The sequence below is a fragment of the Pezoporus flaviventris genome, unplaced genomic scaffold, assembly GCF_033815535.1.
Source record: "Pezoporus flaviventris isolate CSIRO_AGI_PZ_B2104156 unplaced genomic scaffold, CSIRO_AGI_Pfla_v1 ptg000020l, whole genome shotgun sequence".
In the NCBI taxonomy this organism is placed as follows: Eukaryota; Metazoa; Chordata; class Aves; order Psittaciformes; family Psittacidae; genus Pezoporus; species Pezoporus flaviventris.
The window spans coordinates 5,991,260-6,018,145 of record NW_026892568.1 but is presented as its reverse complement, the minus strand read 5'-3'; the positions used below and the strand labels follow the sequence as shown (position 1 = coordinate 6,018,145).

At 45.6% G+C, this 26,886-nt stretch overlaps 2 protein-coding genes across 3 annotated transcripts; both read right to left on the bottom strand.

Annotated features, from left to right (window-relative positions):
* Positions 1–5,901: 5,901 nt before the first annotated feature.
* Positions 5,902–12,249, bottom strand: TVP23C (trans-golgi network vesicle protein 23 homolog C). Its single transcript, XM_061455556.1, has 7 exons — positions 12,113–12,249; positions 11,369–11,451; positions 10,370–10,514; positions 9,808–9,897; positions 8,467–8,598; positions 8,236–8,364; positions 5,902–7,292 (listed from the first exon to the last, which is right to left on the bottom strand). The coding sequence occupies exons 1-7, from the start codon at positions 12,122–12,124 to the stop codon at positions 7,260–7,262; spliced, it is 624 nt and encodes a 207-aa protein (XP_061311540.1). The 5' UTR covers positions 12,125–12,249; the 3' UTR covers positions 5,902–7,259.
* A 2,837-nt stretch (positions 12,250–15,086) lies between these two features.
* Positions 15,087–26,012, bottom strand: FBXW10B (F-box and WD repeat domain containing 10B). Of its 2 annotated transcripts, none has more exons than XM_061455552.1 (13): positions 25,967–26,012; positions 25,517–25,699; positions 25,297–25,424; positions 24,263–24,385; positions 23,642–23,754; positions 23,048–23,251; positions 21,942–22,063; positions 21,254–21,402; positions 20,252–20,394; positions 19,537–19,695; positions 18,407–18,651; positions 17,359–17,514; positions 15,087–15,988 (listed from the first exon to the last, which is right to left on the bottom strand). In XM_061455552.1, the coding sequence occupies exons 2-13, from the start codon at positions 25,608–25,610 to the stop codon at positions 15,141–15,143; spliced, it is 2,484 nt and encodes an 827-aa protein (XP_061311536.1). In that variant the 5' UTR covers positions 25,611–25,699; positions 25,967–26,012; the 3' UTR covers positions 15,087–15,140. The 2 variants fall into 2 exon arrangements, with proteins under 2 accessions (XP_061311536.1, XP_061311535.1); XM_061455551.1 differs by lacking the exon at positions 25,967–26,012 and adding an exon at positions 25,818–25,854.
* Positions 26,013–26,886: the final 874 nt, after the last annotated feature.

Genomic DNA, 26,886 nt, shown 5'->3' with positions numbered 1-26,886 from the left:
GCAACAGGTCAGGGGAGACAGGAACTCATTTCTTGCTGCTTTTAAGGAAAATACAAACCCCCAAACCCTACCAAGTCCAACCCCTGTGTTACACACGCATGGCCCCACACCTGGAGAGAGACCAGCAGCCATGAGATGTGTGACCATGGTGTTTGCCATGCTACTGGAGGATGATGACGAAGATAGGGATGAGGATGCTGCAGTCTCTGCATGGATGGGGATGGGGGATAACAGCTGGGTGAGGCTGCAGTGTGCGAACTGCAGTCCTGCTTCATAAAAATGAAACCCAAGGCCTCGATACCAGGTTGTTGTTTTGTGGATATCCTAAAATCACGGAAGAGCACTTCGAGGTGGGAGCGAGGGCAGCAAGCTGAATGCAGCCACAAGTCCTATTGATGTATCTGAAGCCAGAAACGTTGATGTTGCCAAAAGCTACACTGGGGATGTTTGTACTCCACGTCCCTCTGTGAGACCACCCCAGTAGAGGGGCTGAACTGTTTGCCTGGAGCACAAGGAGTGAGAAGCAACTGCAGAACCAGGTTGCGATGGATTGGGGAGTTCATGTGTAGGAACAGACCTCATGAGGGGTGGGGGATTTGAAAGTGTGGCTCTGCACTGAAATGTCACCAAGCAAGTGACAGCTATTCCTCACCCAGCACCAAAACCAGCCAGACCCAGTGCTGCAAACAGGAGGCTTGGGAAAGACTTGAGGGCACCAAGTCCTTCCCAAGGACCTTCCCAACTCACGGGCACCTGCTGCTGGGCTGAATCGCTTCCTATGGAGTATTTATGTAAATGCCAGTTTACTCCCTAAAATCAGAGTCTGTTTGAGGAGACAACGCAGAGGCTGGTCCCCCCCCACACACACATAGCTGCGAATGAGCTTGCTTTTTACTTACTTTTTCCAGCTCAAGCGTTGCTCACACCACCCTATAACACCAGGGAGGTGAAATCATGTTCCCTTTATAACCCCGCTCGGCCCCAAAAGCTCAAAGGGAGCACTAACGGAAGGAGAGGTGGGTTTGGTTATTGTTTTCCTCTTTGTCACCCCTCCGGGCAGCTGCAGCCAGGGGTGACACCCTCCCCATTGCGGTCCCATGCTCGCACGGGGTGTGCTGGTTGCTCCTGGCGCTTCCCACACCACAGGATTGATCCTCGGAGGCGTTCCCAAAAAGCCGTTCCAGAAAACTTCCTTTGCTCCGTTTTTTACTTATTTAATGAGCTAAAAGAAAAAGCGTAAGAGCTCCCTCTGCCGCCAACAGAGACCTGGGTGGGAGAAGGATGAAGTCTGCGTTGCGCAGAGGCTGGCTGGGCTGGAAGCAGGGTCAGCCCAGCAGCGCTGCTCCAGATGTTTGCTGATGGTGCCCTTAACCACATGGGAGATTAAGAGATTTCTGTCCAGACGTGCTAAAGGAAGGGCTGGTTTTATATCCCAGGCTGGTAAAACCCCCAGGGAACGCTGCACTTCCCACTGAGCCAAAAACCCCACAGGGATGTTACCACTTCCCTCCCGCTGTGCTGAGGCTGCTCTTGCAGTAGTTGGGAGCGGTGGGATTTGGGATGTCCCCACTAGCAGCAGTGGCAGAGGAGCTCAGGGAGATCAGCCCATGTGTGGCCTGTGGTGGCTGCTGAAGGAGCCAGACCTCAGGTGTTAGGGCCAGATCCCCCAACCTTCAATCAGAGCTGGGCCATGCTCCTGCCCCAGCTACCACTGCCATGATTCGGTCCTGAGCTGGGCACTGAACAGGATCCAAGCAAAGTCCCCATCCTTTTCCCCAGATCCTAATTAATCCAGGGAATGGCACCCACAGAGGTGGTAGATGCCCCATCCCTGGAAGGAAGGTCAAGTCCTGAGCAACCTGATCTAGTTGAAGATGTCCCTGCCTATGATAGGGGGGGATGGACTAGATGAGCTTTAAAGGTCCCATCCAACCCAACCTATTCTATGATAACCCTGCAGCCTAAAACATAAGAAATCAAGATCTCATACACCCAAGAGCTGTGTAAAAGAGTGTTCAGTTTTCTCCTCCTCCAAAGAGATTTCAGGTGAGGTTTTGGGTTGGGATATCTACCTACAGCAGGGCTTGGGTACCTCCAGCCCAGTGGGCTTCCAGATGCTGGGAAGCGGGTGTGGAAGTTCACAAGACCAGAGGCAGTTTTTGGTGGGCAATTCAAATTCCTTCTGAAACAGAGTCCAGATGTGAGGGAGGGCTCCAATAAAAGCACAATATAACCCAGCTACTAGTTACAAGAAACTTAAATAGCATTTTAAGCCTCACAGCAGAGGGGACACAAGTGTCCATGGGTAGAGGCTCTAATGGGGGAGAAGCCAAACCATCAAAGAAGGGCTGGACTCAACATCAGTACACTCAGCAGGAAACCATGAGTAACCACCTCAACAGCTAAACCCTCCTTTAATCTGGAAACATAACAGTAGGCAAAGGCAAGTGAGTTTGTCCTGTGGCAGAAGAGCTGAATGACTCATGCGCTCCAGCCGTTACTATGGAGCTGTTTACGCATTGCTTTGTGATTGAGAGAGAAAAATCAAGCTAAAGAACTCACCCAAAATGAACTAAATAGGAGGAGGTTTGCATAGGCTGGCAACACAAAGAGGAGGAACTCAGCAGGCTCCTTCTAGGAGGAGTCCAAAGTGCTTAGAGATGAACCCACCGAGTCAAAGCAACTGCTTCTGGCGCCAGATGGGTGAAAGGTGGCAAGTGTGAGACTGGGACTTGAGGTTTTTAGGGATTCTGGGAGGAATACTAAGAACAACAGAGCAGAAAATCCAACTCCTCTGTTGAGCAAACTCTTTAGACTTCCACAGATCGGGATTCAGAGAGATCAGGAATAGCTGTAGAGCATCAGTGTGGCTTTTGCCAAGGGAAGTCCATCTGGCTATGCTTCCCTTCCCAGGCACCATTAGAGGGAAACCAAACATCCTCCCCTCCATCTCAGGGGCTCCAGAAACCTCTTTGATTTAAACCATACTCACCTTTTGGGGATGGCAGGCTTGCTCTGGGACAGACTGCTGGCCCCTGAAGTGTGCAGAGTCCATTTACACAAAAAGGAAGCAGGATAACACAGAAAAACCCTTCTGCTTTTACCTGCAGATAAAACCTGCACATCGGATGCTTCACCATGCTCTGAAAGCCCAGGGGACAGCTGCAACACTGACACTGCTGTAGGATCTTGTCTTTAGGAGAATCAAAATGAACTCTTTTTCCATGAACTTGAACTTGGCCAGCTCCATGCAGAGCCCTCACAGACCTGCCACTGAGGATGCTGCTTATCAGCAGCATAAAACATGCCCAGCAGAGACCCAGTGCATCATCAAAAACTGAAACCCCAGGCAAGCAGGACATTGTAATAGGGACACACAAAGTCCTGGGCTTGCAGGAACCTGCCCTCTAAAGAAACCCTCCTGCTATAAAGGCGAGTGGATGCTGAGCCTGGGCTTAAACAGGTGCCCATGTTAATCTGTGGAACTCTCGGCCACAGGACACCACAAATACTAACAGTTGGTGTGAGCTCAGGAAAGAATCGATCAAACTAATGGCAGCAAAACCCATCAGGTGACATAGAGTGAACCACAAACCTGTGGATACAAAAGGTGTTCCTGGAAACATGGCTGTGAGTTTGCCATTTCCACGCAGTCTCTGTAAGGCACAAAGAAATAGATGCTGCTCGAGGCAAGCCTTGGGTTTGACAGGTTCAGTCTGACCCAGAGATGCATTCTCACAGATTCAAGACACAGCTGGGAGCACACATAACATGCTGCAAGCCAAGGAAGAGGCCGTCCCCAAGTACCCAAAGGCAATGCTTCCCCCTGAGAAACAGGAGTGGAATTGAAGCAGCTGAGAACTGCAGCCCATGGCTGAGCAGCAGAAACAGCACAGAATGTCCCCAATGTCAGCTGCCCTGAACCATGTGCTGGCACACATGGAGGAGATAGGAAGGAACCCAGTTTGCTTTGAGCACACACAGGCAGATAACGATGGGCCCATGTGTCCTCTGTGGTATAAAAATGCTGCTATCAGTAAAACAGAAATAGCATTTCCTTTCTCTCTTCCCTGTGCCTGTCTTATCAGGGCAGTGGGGAGGCTCTCTTTGCTGGGGGTTTGCAGGGTGGGGAGGGATGCCTGTTCCCATCTTGGGGCTGTTTGCACAGAAAAGCAGGCGGGAAGTGAGAAATTCCTTCCTGGAAGCAGCACTGGGTCCTGGCCAACATCCACCCTCCTCGCCCGCATGCCCACTCCCTTTGGTCTTCCCATTAGTCGCTGCAGCTTTTTGTTTAGGAAATACTAGTTGGGATGTCCTGTCCCGTATGAGCAGGGCTGACTGTGGCCTCTGCCAAGCAACTACAATAGACCTTTCCCTGCAGCCCTCCCAGGCCTGGCAAGTCTCCAAGGAATTCATGGATGAAAAGACAGACAGGCTCCAAGAGCTCGGGGCCAGGCTGTCCATGCACACTCAGCATCCCTCCTCCACCCTTCCCTGTGGTTCTCCCGCAGGGCAGAGAGCAGCACAGAGGGAAGGGGAGATGCTCCAGACAGAGCAAAACTGCCTCGGTAGCAGCAGACAGGACGGGTCCTGGCTATGGCCAAAGAGCAACAGAGCAGCTCATCCCTAGGACATATGAGATGGATGAGGCTTTGGCCACCCCAAAGCAGAGAGCAAATGTCCCCCAGGGGCTATTCTGTCCCCAGCTCTACAATCAAAGCTCCCCACTGGCTCAAAACACTGTCCTCCAAGGACTCAGAATGGCTCTTCCTGTTAAATAAGGAAGATTTCAAGCCTCAGCTTTCAGCTGTGCTTGCAACACCCAAGGTGTGCTTTGCTATTTCAGAGCAAAAAGTGTTTTATTATTCTTGGAGTATTTCTGCTTCTGTAAACCCTGAAAGTTCAGGCACCACCCAGGTCTGAGGTGGGGCCACCATTACACAGCTAATGCTCAAGGAACTGGCTTAGTGTGGATTCCAGAGGCTTGTGAAAAAAGCACATTCAGAGAATTTCCCCATTCCGTGACAACTCCCACTTCCTGCTCCACAGGAAAGCCCAGCTCAGTGTGAGTGAAAATCAAACGAGACTCACACCCAAGTGGGGCAGTGATAAGGAATTTGGTTCCAATCCATGCAGAGAAATGCATTAAACTGCCAGCTTCTCAGGAGCTCAAAAGACTGAATGTTTGCCAAGAGGCTAAAAATAAGCAAGAGAGAGCTATATTTAAAGGCACGTAGTAACAAATACCTCAGTCCTTGATGAAATAAACTGCAACTTTTAGAAAAACCCTCTATTTTCCAGCAGTTTAAGGGGCAGTTTTGGCAGCAGGAGAACAAACAGTAAGCCCAAAACTTTCAACACATCTTAAGATTACCTCGTGGCTGGAGCTGTGCTAGAATCAGTGCTGTCCTTCCGATGGCAGCATTAAACTGGGGCTCGTTGGACTGGAGCAGAAAGGACTCCCATTGCACTTGTGCGTCCCCATGTGGCTGCAGCACCACCTTTACTTCCATGACCGGCTTCATTTTGCCTGTTCACATTCATTCCTTAGAAATAAATCATCCCTTCCATGTAAATGGGGCCCAGAAGTTCTCACTATGCGGTGGCACAAGCATTTACAGTAGTGTGCTGCCACCTGCCAGGGGCAGCTGGGCAGAGGGGACCTCTGACAAGCATCACATCCACTTCACATGGGCCTTGTAAGAGTGTCAGTTGCTTCACCTCTGCACAATAACCACTCCAGCACACTTCAAAACGGTGTTCACACAGAGCAAACTGTGTGCAAGGAACTGTGCCAAACCTAGCGCTGTTTAACCTGACAAGTAACCCCTGTTAAAGCTATGTTACAAGAACACAGTGTATGGATAGAGCTCAGCCATGAATTCATAGAGGGATATCTGGTCTGGTTAAACAAAGCATAGTTTTAATTTCAAGATTGTATAAATACATATTTACAAAAGGAAGTATCAATCCGAAGAGTTCAACAAATATACAGCTCCCAAGTATTGCTACAGTACAGGGAGATAAATCATGTCAATGCAATCCCACAATTTACAATACCCATTATTCAAAACACATTCTTCATTTAAAGTACCTCATTCAAAGCTGGGAAAGTACAATCTGCCTTGAACAAAATTACATGACAAGAAGGAACTGACCCTTTCATACAGCTTTTCACACAAAAACACACCACTTTCTGCCATCTAAGTGAACACTGCAAGCCAACATTTCACAACCCTACAAAATGCTTTTTTTCCCAGCTCACAGACTCCTGGGGGTGCACGGATTAAGGACAGCATACTGTATGGATTCAAGGAATGTAGAACCCTGTCAGTCATATTCCCTGTGACCCCGTACTGAGGGGCTAGTGAGGAAACTGCAGATCACATCACTCTACACCCTTCTGGCTAGAGACCTATAGCATCAAACACATGCTACCACACAGCACCTGTGTCAGATGCATCCCTTCAACAGCATTAGATAACTGCTCCCAAACTTTCTCTGAAATTGCACAGGCAACCTTCCTCAGAAACTGGTTTTAGTCTTGCTACACTCTCCATACAGGTAGAAGAGGGATTTTCCATAAATCCAGGGCTTTAAGATGTTACTGAGACTTCCAGGGTTGCTTCAGGTAAATAAATAAATGACCAGAGCTGTTTGGAAGTCACTTCCTGCAGTTCCACGAGGCTTTAATGATCCCCCCCACTAGGCCAACAGCAATACTTCCTTTAGATGTCCTTCACTGCAACCACCTCAGTGCCATTCAGACCATAGAATGAGAGAGCTGTGGAACCAAGAGAGTACTATCTAAACCCTGTAACAGAACCAGCAATGACCTCCAAGAACAAAACGCAGCAATGTCCACAACTGAAACGATTTGAGGCACCAACTGCTGGAGGAATTGGGGGAGTTCTTGGGTAACAGAAGGCTCGGCTTGTGCATGTTTTTTCTGAAGAAGGATGTGCAGCAGTTTTCTCTTAACTCATCCAGTAGTTCTAAACCTGCATGAGAGCCACCTAGGATAGTTATTAAAGTTTAGGCAAATTAATTCTAACTAATCAAACTAAAGAAAGGCCTTAAAACACAAACCGCTAGTGGAAAATCAAATATAAGCTGCTAGGAGTGTTAACCTGAAGTCTTGCACAATTTATTTACTTCTTTTAATTCACACCTCATGTTTGCAGCTCCCAAATCTCATGGTCAGAGCAACGTTCCCTGTTGTTCACTACTGTGAATCTGGATTGAGGCTTCTGCCACACTCAGGATGCTGGTTGGTCTTCTTTAGCCACAGTCTGCAGAAGGAAAGAAAGGAACAGAGGAGAACTATGTGACTCTCTGCCATGATTCTGGGGCAAGACATTAATTTCTGCCAGAGACTAAGATGGGTCTGGGTTAACTCCCACAGTGGTAAAAGCACTCAGAAGCAAAGTGAGCTACAGAAGAGGCCAAGCCCAGCACAGACTGCCAAGAAATGACTATCAATGTTTGAGCTTCTAATCACACTAAGGACAATAACTCCAGCAAACATTTGTGAACCTATGGCAGCCAAACCACTGTCCCCAGAGTCATCTGCATAGTAGAACCAGCCACATGCAGAACACCTGGTCAAAGCAGAAGTTAAACAACAGCCTAAAGCTGGGATGGGACAGTCATGCCCACTGCTGCAGGGACCTACAGAAAGGAGAAAGCCCAGCACAGGGGCAGAAAAGGGCCTGTTGAGAGGAGCTGGTTGGAAGGGGGAAAGATTATAAAAGGCAGCAGCTGCCCTTTCAGCTAAGAGCTATGTGTGCTGCAGCTGTGCATGGAAGCACAAGGATCAGTGCAACATCCCCCTCCAGGTGCACACCTTTGTGGCTAAGCACAACCTGAAGAGGAAGCAGTGCAATGACAGGACTAACTTAGCAATGTGTCATCCAAGAGGAGCAGAGTTTATCAAAAGCTATTTCACTCTGTGACAATTTTCACTGCATTATTTCCAAAACACCAGCCACTAGTATGGTAAGTGCCCATGAGAGCAGCAAAAACTATGAGCTCATGAATCAGTGCAAAGGGAACTTGATGCCAATAATAAGCAAGTTATTCTATGACTTAACTGAGGGGGCTTAAATTCACACAGAAGTTAGGTGTGAATAAATAACTTCTGCAGTCTTTCCTTTCATGCCTAGGCAGGCAGGAAGTTTATGGACAGAAAGAAAGATGACTGAAGGGTTTCCAAAACCCTGGAAATCATCTTACCTGCCGCAAGAACTGCTTTCCAAGATAGCTGGTCGCCATGCTCGTCAAGTTCTTCCTACTGCCAACTTTACATCTGATATACCCATAAAGGTTGGCTCCCTGAAGCACCACTCCCATCACAACCACTGCCTAAGACACAGGAAAATAAAGTCACTAATTTATACCAATTTAATGACACTTACTTAATTGTAAGGTGCAAGATCTATTCCGGAGCTGAGGGAGTCAACTCACCAGCCATTTCACTTTGAAAGAAAAGAGTGCACTGAAAGCAAATATCACCCAGATCATAGGGCAGGTAATGAGACCTAACCAGAAAATTCGGGACTCCGCTTCTGAGGAGCTTTTACTCCTTTGTGCTGATACCTAGAAACAGAAAGGAAATGCGATTAACAGGCTGCTCCATTGTATGGATCAAACTGCCATTAAAACCAGTCTAGAACCTACAAGCCCACTGTTTTTTGCCTTCACACAACAGTACTGGGTGCTTTCAAGATCAATTCCTAAATCACATAAAGGTCTTTCTGCAATAGAAGATGTTTCCATTTAAGGGACCCTTTTGTCAATTTGCTATCAGAAATTGTGGAGGCAGAAGCATCAAATCCCCTTGGAATGCTTGGGGCTGAAAGGTTAAGTTTGGGAAACATGACATTTACTGCGTGGTTCAGTTACAAAGCTCAGAAGCAGCCAAAGGGGTAATGTTTTCTACCTCCAAATCATTGCACAGAATTCCATTAATCCCAGCACTGGCAGAACTACATATTAGTAATCTCAGGCATTAAAGTAGCATAATTTTTTCTTTACACACATAGACGTCTGACTTGCACCACACTACTGATTTTGTAAAGTCTTTACAGAGCAGACGATCCCAAGCAAGAACTCACTTCTTCCTCTAATAGTTAAAAAATGTGGACTGAGTTAACAAGTTATTTACAGCACCACCTTCCTTCCCTCCTCCAGAATGTTCTAGCTTTTCTAAACTAGCACGGTTACGGGGAAGAAACAGGCCTGCAGTGAATGCACACACTCAGCTGGAGAAAGGTTTAGCTTCAAGTCCCTACACCACCACAGATGTCATTAATGATCTCAGAAATAAGCAAGGATCAAAAGGGTGAACAGATATGTAGTAAGGTGCCTGACAGATGAGACATCAGACCAGCAGCAGTGGCCATCATGAACACAAAGGCCAAGCAATAGCCATGAGTAATGCTGTATGTTTCTTCCTACGTCCAATAGTTTTCTGTAGGTGATAAAAGTTATGTCAGCTGTTGGAAGTTTATACCAGGAAACTTGCAGGTTACTGACGGGACATGGGAAGCTTTACTGCATCATGTGTGGAACTTTTAGGTTGCTGACATTAAGCCAGATCAATACATCATGAGGATTTTTCAATTCAACAATCAGAAAGCTCATTCAGCACCCTTCATGAAACAAGTCCTGTGGTTACAGATCTGCGGCTGGAAGTAAATGTCTGCAGCATGCAATCTGCCATCGTAAGTGAAACCTCCAAATTAACAGAGGTTTCATGACCCAGAAATAATTAAAAGAAGAACAAAAAAGAAAATAGACTTTTACCTTCCTGGCTTCAAACACCCAGTGACTTTTACCATCATCATCCACCTGGTTCCACCAGCGAAGGCCGACCATCAGTCGCCCCGTGACATTCTGAAACAGAAAAAAAGCAATGAGCTTTCTATCTTCTGCTTAAAAGAAACCACTTATCAAGGTTCAGCTGTCTGGGCTGCTGTTTTCAATGGCACTCATTTACTTCACATTTGGGAAAACAAGATTATAAGGCTCTTATGTCCACAACAATCTATTTTCTGTTGTACTCCAGTGCAACACAAAATTACTGTGAGGTGTACTTCTGGTGATTTGAAAGTGATCTGATAATGAAATCTGTAAAAGAAAAACTAATCTATGTTCTTCATTTGATTTTCAAAAAGAAATGAGGTACACAGATTTAAAAGTTCTTATTTTGTAAGTCTTTGAAATACATCACAGCACTTGAGGGTATTTTGGGCATTTTCTGCCGAAGGCCCAAAGAAGCAACTTTTTGTTTTCCCATAAAGTATCATTGTTCAATTATTCTTATACACTAAGAAAAAGGTAACAAAAAACATAAAGAGGAACTTACCTTTACAGCCCAAAAGTCACACGACAAGAGGAGGATAATTGTCACCATGCAGGCGATAAAGCTGCTAGTTAAGAGCTCACAGAGCAGATAGACAACGATCGCACTGACTCGGAAGAATAAGTGGAAAAATGATGCCACGGGATGCCTGGAATGAAGTACAACACAGTCACAGCTCTTTCAGACAAGACAACTGAAGCAATTCCAGAGAAATGATGTTACCAAGTGATCTCCTGCCAACTCACAGGATAAGGATCAGCATCGTAACACAAACCCAGTGTGCAGTGACTGCTGGGAATATGGGAAATAAGCTGACTACAAGATCGCCATAAGGAAGACACTCTCTACCTGCCTGACGTTCCACATGCAGACAGAACTGAGGTGGAAGGAGATGAGATACCCAGCGCTCAACATGAGACAATTTTTACAGGGTGAGTTTAAAAAGGCTCTGACAGAGGAAATACCTCTGAAAGGAAGATCACGTTTCTCACCACAGCAGACTTGCCTTTCTGCCTCATTTCTGCAATATCCCAGGTCAGAAGCATGCAGCACAGAGCCAAGCACATGGGTATGGACACTGCTCTGTGGTAGCAGACCAGGCACAACAAGGAAGGAGGCAGCTGGACCAACTACACCAGGACATGGCAGACAGCAGGGCAGCACACAACATAAGAGTGGGAAGGAGATAAGAAACTAGCCCAGAACCAGCCCTCAACACAGGGAGAACCTCCCATTACACAGGAGATCTGTGTGGATTCCTTCCACACAGGAGCACAGACACATATTAAACGTGAGGGCACCCAGGAGCACAAAGGCACGGATCTACACATTCCAACTGAGCTTCTGGAACTGGCCCTCTCAACTACCCAGAAATTACTCTCTGTTACTGCCAAATAACTTATTCCAAATAGGAGGCATATGGCATAATTTGATATAACGTGGCAGCCCCTCCTTCCCTGTGCTTCTGCCTAGAGCTCATCTGAAAATTCCATGGCCACTAACCTTATTTTGGACTTTTTTGATCTCCTGGATACATCATCATCTGCATCAAAGAGAGACACATCTTCGATGTCATCACTGCTATCCTGAAGCACAAAAGAGACACAAAGAGTTATGAGAGGAAAGAGAGTAAGTTTTCAGCTTCAAGCAGGTACACTTTTGATTACCCGGAACGTCACAACACCACCTTCAGATCAAGATCAATTCGGGAAGAACACGAAGATTTATCCACATACAAAACAATGCAGCATTAAATGTTTTGATTTCCTCTTTGTGAAAGCTACAGAAGCTCACAGTGTGAGACCCAGCGTACTTTACACAACCGGACAGTTAACGCTATAGCCTAAGGTCTTTTATTCCTCGTTCTCTTAGAGGACGCGCTACCTTGTACAGAGCTATTCCTATGCCAACCAAGAGACTTGCATCCTCCCAGGGAACGCACTGGGCCGGCCACAGAGCCGGTTGGTTTCACACCGACAGCACCAGCCCTGCCTGGGCTCTCCCCCTGCCCCGCACCTTCCAGCCGGCACCGCTAAGGGCAGCGCCGGAGAACACCAACCCCACACCCCCCCAACCCCTCATATCCCCTCCGGGCGTTTTTAACCGACTCACGACCGACTCTCTGCGGCGCTCCGGGTCCACAGGCCTGTGACAGCAGAAAGCAAAGCCCTACCTCGTACCACCGGTGCGCGGCCGCTACCGCCCCGCTCCCCCGGCCCCGCTCTGCCCCAGGCCGCGGCCCCTCACCTGCCGTAACATGGCCGGAGCTCCCTCACTTCCGCCTGCCGCGTCGCGTCACCGCGGCAGAGCCAATCGCGGCACGCTCCGCCCCGTTCACGCTTGCGCGCTGGTGGGGCGGAGCGCGGGACGTGGCGGCCGTAGTCCCGCCCTGGTCGCTGTGGGGGCGGTAATGGCGGGCAGCTGCTCCGAGGGATTGAAGCCCTTCCCCTTGGCCTGTCCGTACAGGCCCTTGTCCCAAGCCCCCTCCAGCTTTCCTGCAGGCCCTTCAGGCACTGGAGCTGCTCTCAGGTCTCCCCTTCAGGAGCCTTCTCTTCTCCAGGCTGACCCAGCCCAGCTCTCTCAGCCTGGCTCCAGAGCAGAGCGGCTCCAGCCCTCGCAGCAGCTCCGTGGCCTCCTCTGTTTCTGGCACAGGTCAAAACCAAACAAAACTAACCATATACCCTAGAAAATGTGCTGGAAAAGCCTCAAAGAGAGCAGTATTTGTAGAACAAGGGAAGGCTGAGCCGCCACACTGGAAATAAAGTGGATTATAAAGTCTGAAGGGAAGGCACAGAGCCCACAAGAAACCCACAAGTTCACAACGCCCTGGTCTTATATTTGCCCATTGCAGCCATCAGCAAGGCGCAAGGATCCGTCGGTGGCTGAAGGTCTCTGAGGAAACCCATCTTTAGACAGCTCATCCCAAACACGCTGCCCAGCGGGGTATGTATGTGAGCAGTTTAGGACACATTCATTAGGGAAGGAATGAGTGACTTCACGCGACATTGAGAAAGGAAGGCGACAAAGTTAACGATAGGATTATTGCTTCCAGTTGTTGTTCCATCTATTCTGGCGAGTACAGGGGGACGGAGAGGTTGCCGTGCAATGAGGCACAACATTGCTTTATTACTTGCCGCCTGTTTGAAGGAGCATGGCTTGATCCTGGTTGAAGCAAAACGGGTCTCTCCCTTTCAGGATCACTCTTACCATAGCTGGTTCCAGCTATAACTGCTTGCTGGGTGGATCTGGCCGCTGATGTATTCTTGAAGGACTATGTAGTTAACTCGGATTTAATGATTCTGGGGACTAGCCCATCCCTTGATGTATCCATATGCAATCCTTGCTTAAGTCAGCATGCGATTTCACAGGCAATCCAAAGCTATTACTGATAAATACAACACTATTTAAACACTTAATTTGCTTTTTATGGCCCTGCTGTCACCTCTTTTTATAACTCTGTGGCTCCTTCACGTTGTGACCTGTCAGGCACCATTCCTCTGCTGAAATACAAACACTCCTAGCTATAACCAACACTCTCAAAGCATATTTAATTCAGAAGCACCTGTCGAGCTATACAGACAAAATCGCTGCGACGTTAACGCGATGTCATCACATCAGGATAATGTTATCTACACTTTGTGGATGACAAGCACAACATTAACATCACCTAGTTACAACAAAACTCTTATTAAAACTACCATGCCATTGCTCAGCCTGGCTTGCCACCTGTTTGCAGGTGCATCCTGCACAAGAGCAATGCTGCCCACCGCAGCCTCAGGCTGTCTCCTCTGCACACCCAAAGGCTATGCACACCGAAAGGTCAGTTTAATTTAGAAGTGAGTTAATACAGAGTAAAACCACCTCTTAGTTACCTTCATAAGTGACTTCACGTACCATGTATGACATCTTCCCAGATGTTAATTCCTTTCCAATGCACCTCTGATGCCCAGCTTCTGGCTTTGCATTCCCCGTGCCAAGCTAAAGCAGATCAGAGAAGGACTTGGTCCAATTCTGCCTTTGTAGATGGTTTCACACAAGTCTGTTGGCTGTAGCGTGTCACAAGAGCCCGAGAACCCATGCTTGCAGGCAGATGCTGATTTATTGACTCCAAATAAGATGATGACACTTTAATCCTCCTCATTTCAGCACAACTGGAAAGGCATCAGCCTTTCCATGATGTTTTTCCATCAGACTTCTGTATTAGATGCTTTTTTCCAGAGGGGTTGTGCCAAAGGGTCTCTGGCTGCAGCTGTGCTGGGCTAAGCCTGATTTCTTGTGAGAAAGTGCCATCCCGTGGCTAAGAGTGAAATCCTTGCTGCTTTAAATATGAAAACTAACATAAGGCAAAGCCACCCCAGACAACTTATTGTCCACTGTTAGCAAGGTCTGGCTTAATCCCAGAGTTTAGGAGTGGAAGGCGGCATTAAAATAAGCAAACCAAAACTAACCAGACTATAATCTCAACCCAGAACTGCTGCAGAAAGGACCCCTGTCTTACCTGTGAGCAGGATTGTCCTCAACACAAGAGGATAACAGAGAATTTTCTGCTGTGCTGGCCCATATATTCGCAGTTAGACAACTAGAAAGGTATTTGTCTTCCCAACTCAAGCCAATTTCATTAGTGGAATTCAAGCATATTAAGGCATTTTATCCATAAAACCAGAGAAATTAAAGTAATGGTTTCTAATTTAATACAAATTAAACTCTAAGCTGCTTTCCAGCTGGGTGGCCCCAGCACATCCAGGTGCCTGGGGCTGTTCCTCCCCCAGGGGCAGAACTTGGCATTTCCCTTTGTTGAACTGCACCAGATCTCTCAGCCCACCCCTCTAGGTCCCTGTAGACAGCAGCAACAAGCTGGTGCATCAGCCACTCCTCCCAGTTCAGTGTCATCTGCATCATCATCATTCATATTATCAATTAAAGATGTTAAAATCAGGCCCAGTATCAACCCCTGTACTACACCACTAGTTACTGGCCTCCCAGTAGACTAATGCTGAGGTCACCACCCTCTCAGATCAAATCCTCAGCCAGTTTTCAGTCCACACTTCTTCAGCTTATAAATCTAATCAATCCACATGAACTCTAATAAGATTTTTGTTATTATTAGTCAGAGTTGCAGCATATGTTGAGCTGTATTCACGTCAAACAGTGCTGTGCTTGTAGCAACAGCAGGTCTAACATATAGGAGAGGACTCAAGTCCTTTTGCTGCCTTGGGAAATAGATGAATGTACCAATAACATTGGAAAAACTTACACTGGAGATAATCCCTTAAACTCAAAGAAATGTATTAAACCCAAGTTCAGGAGCAGGTATTTTCCCCTCCCCAGTAAAATAGTCTATAGGTAAGCCTTTAATTTTCCTTAACCAGGCCTTCTTGCATGCTCTTTGCTGCTCTTCTCTGAGCTTTTCCTGGTGTGCCTGATACTGTGCTACAGCAGCTGCCTCATACACCTCCTTCTGTTTCCCTGTCAGAAGCCTGAATTCCCCATCACTCTGGGAGGAGCTTGCAGCATATGGGCAGAAGGACTTTCTTCTCATCGGAAATGCTTCGTTTTTCATTTGTTCAATGATCACCCGTGTTGATTTGATCAGTTGAGAAGAAGCTGCAAAGGGACTGGCGACGTGAACCTCTTCTTTTGCGGAAGAAATGGCTTTACCACCACCACTGTGAGCTTTCTTTTCCTGCAGCAAATCACGAGTCTTGGGACGTACCACAGAAGGAGCAGGGATGGAGGAATTCACAGTGGGTCCATACAAAGAGTTTTTCAGCTTGAGCTGCAGCATTTTGGTTTCAAAAGGGACAGAAACTGTTCTCACAGTCAGGGAATCACTGTGCTGTCTCGCACGTTGGAGCAGCACTGTCTGATCCCTTTTGTGTGGCAGAGGAGTTTTGTCTTTCTGTACCTTTGCATGGTACTGATGCTCTAGAGGAGGTTCCCATGCTTCTCTGACTTTCACATCATTCTCAGTGCTGGAGCTGTCCAGGGCTGGCTTGCAGGTGTTCTGCAGCATGCTGACCCTTAAGAGGAACTTGTCAAGGGACATTGTACGTCTTGAGTCTCTTTTCCTTTCATGCTGCAAAGTAGCTTCTGCCTTGTCAGAGGCATGTTCAGCTTTGCCATCTGTTTCCAAAACAAAACGATACATTTGGAGTTGAGGATGGGTTTTGTGATCATTGTTGGCAGGGTAGTACTCAAAGTAAGACCAGGAATGAGTGCTGAATTGACCTGCATATAGACAGTCCAAGTTTATCTACAGAGCAGGCAGCATAGGAAGCTACAAGCCAATGGTGCCCATTTCAGGCAACTCATCCTTGGCCTCACTAGTAAAACTGCCAGAGGTAATTCTGTCTGAATTAACTGAAAAGTGTTCCTTGTCAGAGCCTGTATGGGGCAAACTGAAGTCAGATTCTGTAACATACATTGCACTTTGTGGCTGCATTGGTATCCATCTTGTTAGAAACAATGGTTTCTGAAAGGAATGAGGCTCCTCACTACCTCTTTCCATGCACCCCTTCCTTGTCCTACAGTCTGCTTTGGGAAAAGGCTTCAAGACAAGTCAGTTCCCAGTAGAAATCTTTGGTGTAGCCAGCATCTGAGAACGCCTTGAACCATTACTACTCAGACATGCATTTGAATTTGAAATCACAAGACATGCTTCATAGCCTGACTTTGCTCCCTCAAGGGATATAGAGAGGGAGCTGTGCTGTATGACAGACACATCAAGATAAGTAGTGCAATTATGCCCTTGACTAAGAACCAGATGAGGATTGCAACACAGAGTAAGACACTTACTCCCATGGCCTTGCCATAGCAATTCATTTGCCACTTCACAGTGTCACATTGTTTGTGTATCATTGCTTTGCAGTACAGCTATGTTTTTCCAGACTGGTTAGCCCAAACTTCTGCCCTCTAGGAATGCGTTTTAGAGAGCATTAAGTTACAGTGCAGAAAGGCAGAATACAGCACAACAAGCTAATGAAAATCACTGCTTGTTCCTCATTCACAGGATTTAGAACTGTTTAATCAGCACATACATATGACCCTGCAGCTTAGTTACAAACACCAGGAGCTTGGGGTTAGGGATTTACAATTGGTACAGATACCAATTGATACCAGAGTCTGTGTTAGAGATCCCAACAGATTCTATATCTAAAACCTGAGAAAAACTACCTTAAGGAGACGTATGCCATATGCCACAGACTGATCTCAGGACTATTTCAAGTTTCAGATTGCAGCATTTTGCTAGCTGAGACAATTTACATACAGGGTTTTTTTAAACCAGTTTTCTGAGTTACTGCTATTGCTTGAACACCAAGTACTTGAAAAAGTTTCATGCAGAATTCTCCTACACCTGATAAAGCAATCAAAATAGAATAAAGATACAACAAAAACCCCTAGATAACAGAGAGCAAAGCCTTATAGCTAGAGCTTAGAGCCTCTGTTTATTTGCTTGATCTAAAGCAGTTTCCTTAGGAAGCTTCTGTTCTTACCATCATCTGCCAGGATCCTTGCAGAATATTGTCTCTCTGACTTTTCCAGGGCTTCTGTGGTGCAAGAGATGAAAAGCTTTTTCTGCTGCTCTGCCTGAATGTGAAAAGGCTGCTGTTGCTGGTGAGCTGCTGGTGTCATCAGTTCATACCAAGGAGCTAGAAAACAGAAGAGTAAGTCATCTCTAAACTCTGCTGATGTGAAACTTATTTAATGAAATCAACATAACTGATGGGATGTCAAGGCTTCAATTACTGCTTTGCCTCTTATCACAGCTTCTAAAGGTCTAGGTATTAGAAAAAAATCCAAAGATATTTGATAAGCAGAAAACCACACAATCCAAAGATGGCAGCAAACAGTGATTTTAAAGAATATCATGTATACACAACCCATAATATTTGCCACCAAAATTAAAATATAATGCAGTCCCTGTTTGTTTCCTGTTTCTGCAAACTGTGCATCTTTTACCAAGTAGAGCTGCACCAATGAGGTTAACAGCTGATGCCTTTAAAAGCATGGAAACTTTAACCCATCATTTTATCTGCAATGTACAGCTTGTAGAGGTGAAAGATTTGTGATCCATCCTGTATTAACTAACTCTGATTTGAAAATAAAGGACATACATAATTGTTATAATTTAAGAGGCGTGTGTTTATGTGCAGTTGCAGTTCCTGGTGATGGCAGATCCCAAATGCAGGTGTGCTGTGACTTTCTACAGTCTTTATTAATAAAGAATTCAAGCACTGAATCAGCAGCATGTTTCCATGCACACCAGCTGTAAGAATGAATACTACTGATTTCTCTATTACTCAGTTGGAAAATGGCACTGCCTGTTTTGACAAACACATTGAATTTATAGCAGACCTTTCTTAAAAGGTACAAAGGTTTTATAAAAGACTAAAATTAACAGAATCATGGAAATGCACCAGCACATCTACCACATTGCACTTCAAGAAAAGCAGAGTATTAGGATGAAGGCAGTGACTATTTGAAATGATTTCTAACTCATTTTAGAGAATAGCAGTGTATTGCAGAGGCTGTGTGTAATACTTGGAGATGTTCCAGAGCTTTTTGGTGGCTGGAAGTAATGCAGATCAAGGTCTGTTCTCTCCCAGGAAGGTCGGTGCTGCTGACTGACACTGCGGTGCCTCCCTCGCTGAACAGATTTCCTGCGTGAAGTCCCTTTGTCCTGTTTTTTCTTCCCCACCACCTTTCTGTCAGCATCTAAGGTATAGTCCCACCTGGTCTCCTCAAACTCAAGCAGCAACAGATTACTTGATGAATTGATCACCATCCTGGAGAAGGGAGAGAAAAGCCCATAAGAGCATAGATAACATTAACAGAGCAGTTACTACCCAAGGGTCCCATTTTGCTTCTGTGCAATTCAAAACCCTTAAACAGATCCAAGACAGCCATCACTCTTCTAAGTGAGCAATAGCAATTAGTCCCATCAGTCAGATGCTGTAAGCTTTTAACTCATGTTCTGTATGAGCTCTATGGGGCTCTTTTCATTCCACTCTACAGCAAAATTAGTTTTAAAATAATTAGGATGAAAATTGCCAACAGCAAACTGAGCTAGATCAGTGCAATGCCAAAAGAAACTGAGGATGCCATGTCATTAGGGACATTTAAACTTAAATTGGAGGGGTGTACTGGGTTTGGTTGGGATGGAGTTAGTTTTATTCGTAGCAGCCCATATATTGCTCTGGTTTAGAATCGTGACCAAAACAGCATTGATGACACACCAGAGTTCTAGTTATAGCTTACACAGAAGCTGGGAACTCCCTTTAAGTTTAGAGGTCCAAGTGAAAGAACCTGGAAGGATTTTCCATTATTGCCTTTTAAAGAGGCAGTAGGTCAGGTACAGGCAAAGGTTCTGTCAAGCCTTGGCTTGATTCTCCTACCTCTTAAGGAATCTGGGCTCAGAGTTTGGCTTTGCAGTTGCATCTATATTTCAATTTTTATAGAAACAGGAAATGGTACATTGCTGAGTGGACTAAGAAAATCTCTTTTCAGCCATTGTTATAAAAACCAGATTATTAAAGCAGTCAATAAGCAGTAAACCCCTTTAAAACTTACTTGTGAGAAGGACAGTAAAAGGAAAAAATACAGAACTCTTTACATTACAATGTAATCTACCTAATATGGTTCAGAGACTGATGGCAGAAGTTGTCACCAACCTGTTTCCTCCAATACAGAAAGAAGATATGGGATCCCCTTTGGTATTGGCCACCAACACTTTCAGGCAGATTCCAGTCAAGTAATTAAATATACGGATCTTTCCATCAGCACAACCACTGAGGACTCTGAGATAGAGGAACTCCAGAGACAGGACTTCACTGAAAAACACAGCACATCACCATCCTTTCACAAGGAGGCACCATCAAATAGCTCTTGTCTTGGAGGAGATGCAAAGGTCTGCCTCCATCAACAGGCTAAACAGAGGAGCTGATCAAGATATATAAGAGGTCTAATAGTGAAGCCCTTCATAATCCATTGTCCAAACCAACCAAACCGTCATACCCTCATAGGAACCAGTACAGTTATAGCCATCTGCTGCATTTCAGATTTCATTTTTATGTCTAGGAAAGTAAATGATAGTGTGATACCCTGTTGTGTACAGGTTGAGATCCTCAAAATAGTGGACTATGCACTGTCAGTCTTAAGTCATCCCTGCTTGTGAGCAAGTGATTGTATATTTGCATTTTACGTTGCTGTCTTAACTGACACATGCTGGTTGTGACCATGTATGCCTGACACTGGTTTTAAGATGAAGACTACTGAAAACAAGGATATTTCAAATACTAGGACTGATAGTTAAGACATTTTGTGTTCCTATAAGGGAACAAATTTAGTAAACTGTTGAATACAACTTGAAACACATCCGATTCCTACTTAGGGTGGCGGAAAGCTACGAGGCATCTCTTAAGTTTTCCCAACATGCTCCATCCCAGGACATATCCGTCAGTGCTTCCTGTGACTAGATGCCACTGATCAAAGGACAAGCACTTAACTGGGCCTTGGTGCCCCTCCAGTATCTGCAAAGAAATAGAAATAGGTGCAATACTGTCAGCAATCTGGATTTAAGTATACCAAGAAAAAACAGCCTTATATACTGCATTGTAGTTTTATTGGGTGTTATTATACCAATACACCCTATGGATAACTGTGTTAGTTTTATAATCACTCATAAGAAGCGTTCTGGGCTTGCTAGCATGGAATTAACATTGATTTTCTGTCTTTTTTACATTAAATAGATGTTAATGAACTGAGACCTTTGTGATCTCTTGGTTGTTAACCCAGGAGAAATGAGAGTGGACTGTCCTGACTATAGTAGAATGGGCAATTGCAAGCTTAGCTCAGCCAGAGCTGGGATATCTTGCAATTTTCAACTCTTCCCCACATGTAGAAAGAGCTTCACTCCTCTCAAATGTGGACTAATACTTATTCTGGGCACATGCTAAAGTAATTAGCAGACTCTACCCTCAATCTTCCCATTGCAGAGCATCTATCCAGCTGCTTCAGCATTATAAACTGATTCTGAGAGCAAATCTCATCTTTTGGGCTAACCCATCGTACCTCCAAACCCCCAAAAGCTGTCAGACAAGCCCTCCCACCCTCTTCCCAGGTTCTGAATGTCTCTACATGAGCAGACATTAATGTATCTTCACAGAACAAGCAATGATGGGGGTTAAGCAAAGCAAATCAAACCCTGGGTTAAAACTGACTATTTGCTTACAAATAGTTCTGCAGTTCATGGATAGTTCTATCAGTTTATGAAATTCCCAAAACCAAAAGCAGTCCAAAGCCTTTGGCAAAAGCAAAAGGCTATGATAAACTAGCACAGAAGATTTTTGACCATTTAGCACAAAATTATCCACCTAAGAAGAAACTTACTTTGATCAGAGCTCCAGTATCAGCACTCCAGACCTTCACCAGCCCTTGGTCAGACCCGCTGACAATATGGGTGCCATTCATTTTAACCACCCCAACAGCACTGTTGTGCTTCAGAGTCTTGAGACATTTCCCACTCTCCAGGCTCCACACTGTTAGGGACAAAGGAGAAAAATATTAGCTACATATGCCAATGATAAGTTTTGCTGAGTACAACATGAATTAAAAGACACTATTGGAATTACAGCTACACCTTGTAGCTGCAGCTCTGCAGGGAGCCAAGTATTGACTTAAAAAGTGTAATTGCATGGCAGAAGCATTTTAAATGCAAAGTTCAGCAAAATAACACAACTTTTTCATCCTTACTCTATAAGCAAAACAGCTGGCAAAGATGAAAATTAATATTACTTGCCCAAAAGATGGTCCAGCCCCATAGCTACAGAACTGAACAGAAGCAATAACAATGAGAATTTATTCAATGACATAGATTAGAGACCTTGTGTGAGCCTATGTCCACAGCTTCAGCTGTTCTGGAAGGAAGAATGAGGCACTAAAATTCACCCTCTGATTTATAGGTTTAGTTTCATACTCACACACTTCATGTGTCATGCTCCTCACACCTCCCATGTACTCTGCCCCTTGTTTGCTGCTGTTTGCCTTTGGCTGGGAAGCTTCTAGTCTTGGCTCTCACCTTTCACCATTGCATCCTTGGCTCCTGACACAAACTGCTCTTCATGTAAATCCAAGCAGGTGATTGTCCCACAGTGGCCATTGAAGGTTTTCACACAAGTACCACTGTATAGATTCCAGCATCTACAAAGAACCAATCAAAAAGGGAATATGGTAATTAACTTAATTAACTGCTAATTCATCTTGTTAATTATTTCCTATTTGATAAGACCAGCTTTTCTTCCATAAACACAGGATTAAAATCAGAAGTCATTTTACCAACGTATCAGAGGATTTGGAATCATCAATTCAGGTAAGTTTTTACCCATATACTGTGTTCTTCAGCCTCTAAACGGCCTGGAAGCATGTGGCTAGTTTTCAACTTTGGCATGGTTACATTCAGTTAACCTTAAAGAGTAGAACTTTACAAGATAAGGTTGTTTATTTACTGCCTGGTGCCAAGATGATTGCTATTGACTTTACCTAGAGAGCTCAAACCCAAGCTCACACAAGCAGCCCTTTTGGAGCAGGGAGGAGAGAGCCTGAATGGGTGTAAACCCTTCTGTTAAATGCTGCCTTTGCTGAAGCTGTATGATTGCCATGCAGAGCCAGGCAAACTACTGCTTTGCTTTTCACCCCTCATCATGATCCTGTCAGGATTTAGTGATAAATGTGAGAGCTGATCATCTCCAGCCCTTGTTTCAGCGTGCAATACCTAGAAAGAAGTAGCTGTACAGCAGGTACCAGGGTGTTGAGCCTGCTTTAGCACAAGCCTTCTGGAATGGCATGGAGAAACCCAGCCTCCCTAAACTTGATGTTGACATTAGCAAGGTCAGAATCTCCCTGCAAGGGTTAATTTAAAACATATCTGGTGTTTTAAGGTACTTTAAGAAAGCCCGTGCTTCCCTGTATTTTCCTTTCTTATCACTCGGTATTGGGTGGAAATAGGGAAATTGAAGCTGTCCTGTGTGAGTGGGGCATGTGTTTCTATAGCTACTGTCGTTTCTTCATTACTCTAATGAAAAGCGGTGAAAGGAGAATTCCTAAAGACTGGAGTGGGAGGATTAAAGTTTCATATTTCCTAGCCCAAGGGCTGGTGTCCCATGGCACAGTCCCAGCGTTGCTCACCTGATGCTGAGATCGAAGCTTGCGCTGAGAAGAAACCCCTTCTCCTCATTGAGATAGAGTGCTTTGATGGTCCCGGCATGGCCAGACAGCAGAGGAGGCAGTTCCTTTATTCCTGGCATTCCAAGAAACCTCACTTTTCGATCTGCAGAGGCAACAGCTACCAAGTTTCCACCACTGTAATGGATTACTCTGCTTTGGTCTGATCTGGATAAGAAATAGTGACTGAGATGAGTACAAGATCTAGGGCTGCTGCTTAGTGGTCCTCATTGAACAACGCAATGGACAATACACTTAAGTGGTGTATCTTTGCAGGCACAACAACCAGGGTCCTTAGTTCTTCATACCCAAGTTTGCATCCAGAGTGTGTGCTTAAAGAAGGGAGAGGGCTCCTCCTGGCCCCATATCCCTTGTGATACACTGTAAATCACTAACACTTCTGGTATCTGCATAAAAACCTGGGTTTGACAGTTAGGACTTGTTAACACTGATGCTGAAAGACCCTTTTCCAACCGTCCATTCTCACAGAAGGGTCACAGGAATGGGACAGGTTTTCAGACGCTGCCGTTCAGCCCTACAGCCAGGCAGTTTACTCACTGGTCCATGAGGATACGAATATTGTAGGAGCCACAGAAGACATTTCTCTCTTCCAGCTGGATTGTGTCAGTTTTCAGACCATTATAGGTTTCCTGCAGATTGCTTCCCTTCTCCTAATGAAAAGGAAAATAGGAGAGTAACTCAGGGAAGAGGAATGCAATATTATCCATAGTATGAAACATATCAGCTTGTCCATACTGTCGTGATGAGACCAGAAAGAGAAAGTGTTGGTAAGGAGCACCCAGAGTGCACAAACGTCTGGTTAGCGCAGAAAAAAGTGTTGTTCCCATGCCATGGTCTGTGGCAAAAGAGGAAGACCCAACTGCTGCACCCTTTATTCTTTTGGAGAAAGGCTGCATCCTTATAATGGATGTGCCAGCACCCCATCTTCAAGCCTGTGCACTGGGGGATGCATTAGGACAAGGCAGGAGTTCAGGGATGCAAGAAGGTGCTGAGCAAGCACTAGTCCTTATGAATTGCTCGTGATGGGACAAACCAGGAGCAGGAGCTGGACAAGAGCGAAGCAATTCCAAATTCACTGTCCTGTCTTCCAAAGCCACCACCTTCCTCCCCAAATACTGAAACACAGGATCCACGGAAGACCAACAACTTCCAACGTACCTTCATTTTACTTTGCCGACCAGCGCTTTTGGCTTCAATGACATCACCCTCTTCATTTAACTGTGGAATTGCCACTTTGACTATTTTAGCATAGTTTGAAACAGCTCCTCTTGGGCACAAGCCCTGGAATAAACCAACAGAGACAGCACAGTTACTACAGAGCCCATGTATGCAATGGATGCTACTCATGTGTCAGTGCTTCCATTGGATGCTAGATGCAAAGCAGCTCTGCACACAGTGGCTTGTTGCTGTTGTGTAAGAGACCTGGCTTGCATTCACCACTTTGTTGGTAGATTTAACTTCTGGGTAAAATCATTACTTTCCATTTGTCTCTAAATGTTAGTCTTAAACTTTTAATAAGCGGCATCTCGCCTTTGGTGAGCACTCAGTTGATTCAGAATCCAAACCCACTGAGATGAGAGGCTCTCAAATCACCTTTATCAATATTTAAGACTCATTTTAACTGTGTAAAACCTTTCATTCAGCCTTCTTTTAAGGCTAGCACAGAGCTGAGATTTCTGTGGTCTCTTTAGGGATTTACCATCACACTTAGCTTGGTGTGTGGCAGGACTGTTCTAAGCAGGACAAGCCTTTCCTAAAAGTTCTGCTTTATTGTATCCCCACCACCAGCTCTGATTTCTCACAAGGAAACCTAGCATTCCCATCTTCCTATGGGGAGCAAATAAAGCTAACTGTTGAGGTGCCTCAGGGAGCCATTGTAGCTCTGTCCAGTTTCCATTAGCTCCTGAAAGTCCAGTACTTGCATTTGGGACCAAACTCTTCCTGATTACAGGAATGTTTTAATCCGTTTTTAGAGTCACAGCCTCTCAAAGTCAGTAAAAGCTATTCTGTTGTGATCACTTGTGACACTCTGAGCATCTCATCTGCCTTAGCTCTGCAGGTAGAGGAAGAAGGAACAAGGCAGAGTGAGAGATAACCTCTAGCAAAAGCAGCTTCATCCAATGGCTTGGGCAGTAATAGAAAAACACCAAGTTTTAAAGCGTGTAACAACAGCAGAAGCCCATGCCTCATACCTGCAAATACACGATGTTCTCCTGTATTACACTATGACATGCACGTTCCTTCTTGACTTGTGCGGCCAGATGTTCCCAGCATCTGCTCACAGCAGCACATGAAGTGAGGGATTTCTGATCCAAAAGCCCTAAGGAATTCAAGGCACATATTGACTAACCCCTGAGCACATGGGACACCATTCATTACTCTTCAGGGAAACCAAAACCAGAGCAGCTTTACCCAGGATGTACGTGGACAGATGAGGGGGCAGGCAGCGGATTAAGTCCTTGGGTGGGTTGACACTAGAGGGCAAGTGGAGAGATCTAGGAACCATGATGACATCTCGGTCAGCTGCGGATATAATAGGTGAGTTGTTCTCTGTATCAGAACCCTCCTGGATGAGGCATTCAGTGTTTTGACCACCTAGAAGACAGGAGTGAATGCTTGAACTTTGGTGGCTACTGACTCTAATGTTAGCAATGCACTGCAAGAGTTGATTGAGCTTAATGTAGCTTTTCTGCTAGTCCCTGTGATACTTCACCATTCAAAGGAAGATGCTGAAACCCCCCTGGGGTCCTGCAGGATAGTTCATACGGTTTCTTCCCACTGTTAAATACTCAGATAGTGGTACCCATTATATCAAGCCAGCCAGTTCTTGCAGATGAGATTTCGCTTCTAAGAGCAGCAGACCACAGTTGGAATCGAATCCAAGATCTGGGACAGCTCTATTCCTTGGAGATTCAGTAGGTTATCCATCTACATGTGCCTGTGGAAGAATTAACCAAAGAATCAAACCTTACAGTAGGCATCTGAGAGCTGAATTAGGGGATTGTAGAAGTTAGAATAGTGTGTTAAGTATCAAATAAATTATTCTGGGCATGATGCTCTATGATATGGAATATCCCTTTGGTTAATTTGGGTCAGGTGTCCTGTCTCTGCTCCCTCCTAGCTCCTTGTGGCCCTCCTCACTGGCAGAGCATTAAACTAAAATGTTCTTGATTTAGAGTAAGAACTACTTAACAACTAAAACATCAGCGCAGCCTCAGCAAGGCCAAATCTGCCTTTCCTATAACGATAACAATATAAATATATATTCATATATTGCATATAATATATATAAATAATAATTATTGTTATAATATAACAATATAACAAAAGCCAAAAAAATCACTGCAGGGACAACCATCCCTGCGCCAGCACCCCAAACATGACACCCCGCAGGTCTGGCTGCCCTAGATGCGAGGGTTTGGGTCCACCGTTTCCTGCCTGACACCCGGGAAGCGCAGCATCACCTGAAAGTCTGTCCCGTGCCCCGGTACCCAGGCACACACCGCCGGTGGTGCCAGCACCGGGGATACCGGAGCCCCCAGGCCCCGCTTACCTGCCCGGGACGGGCTGCCGGCTACCCCCGTGCGCTGCGCGTCGCGGCTGCTAGGAGACACCGGTACCGTAAACCGCCGGCCGCGCCGCCGTATAACTGCGAAGAGCCGCCCACAAGCGTTTGTGAAGCCGGTTCGCCCCATCTGCTCCCGACCAGCTCACTTCGCTCAAACGCATTCAGCTTTTAAGCTTCGTTTCCCGAGTCCCAAATTCCCCCAGGCTGAAATTGA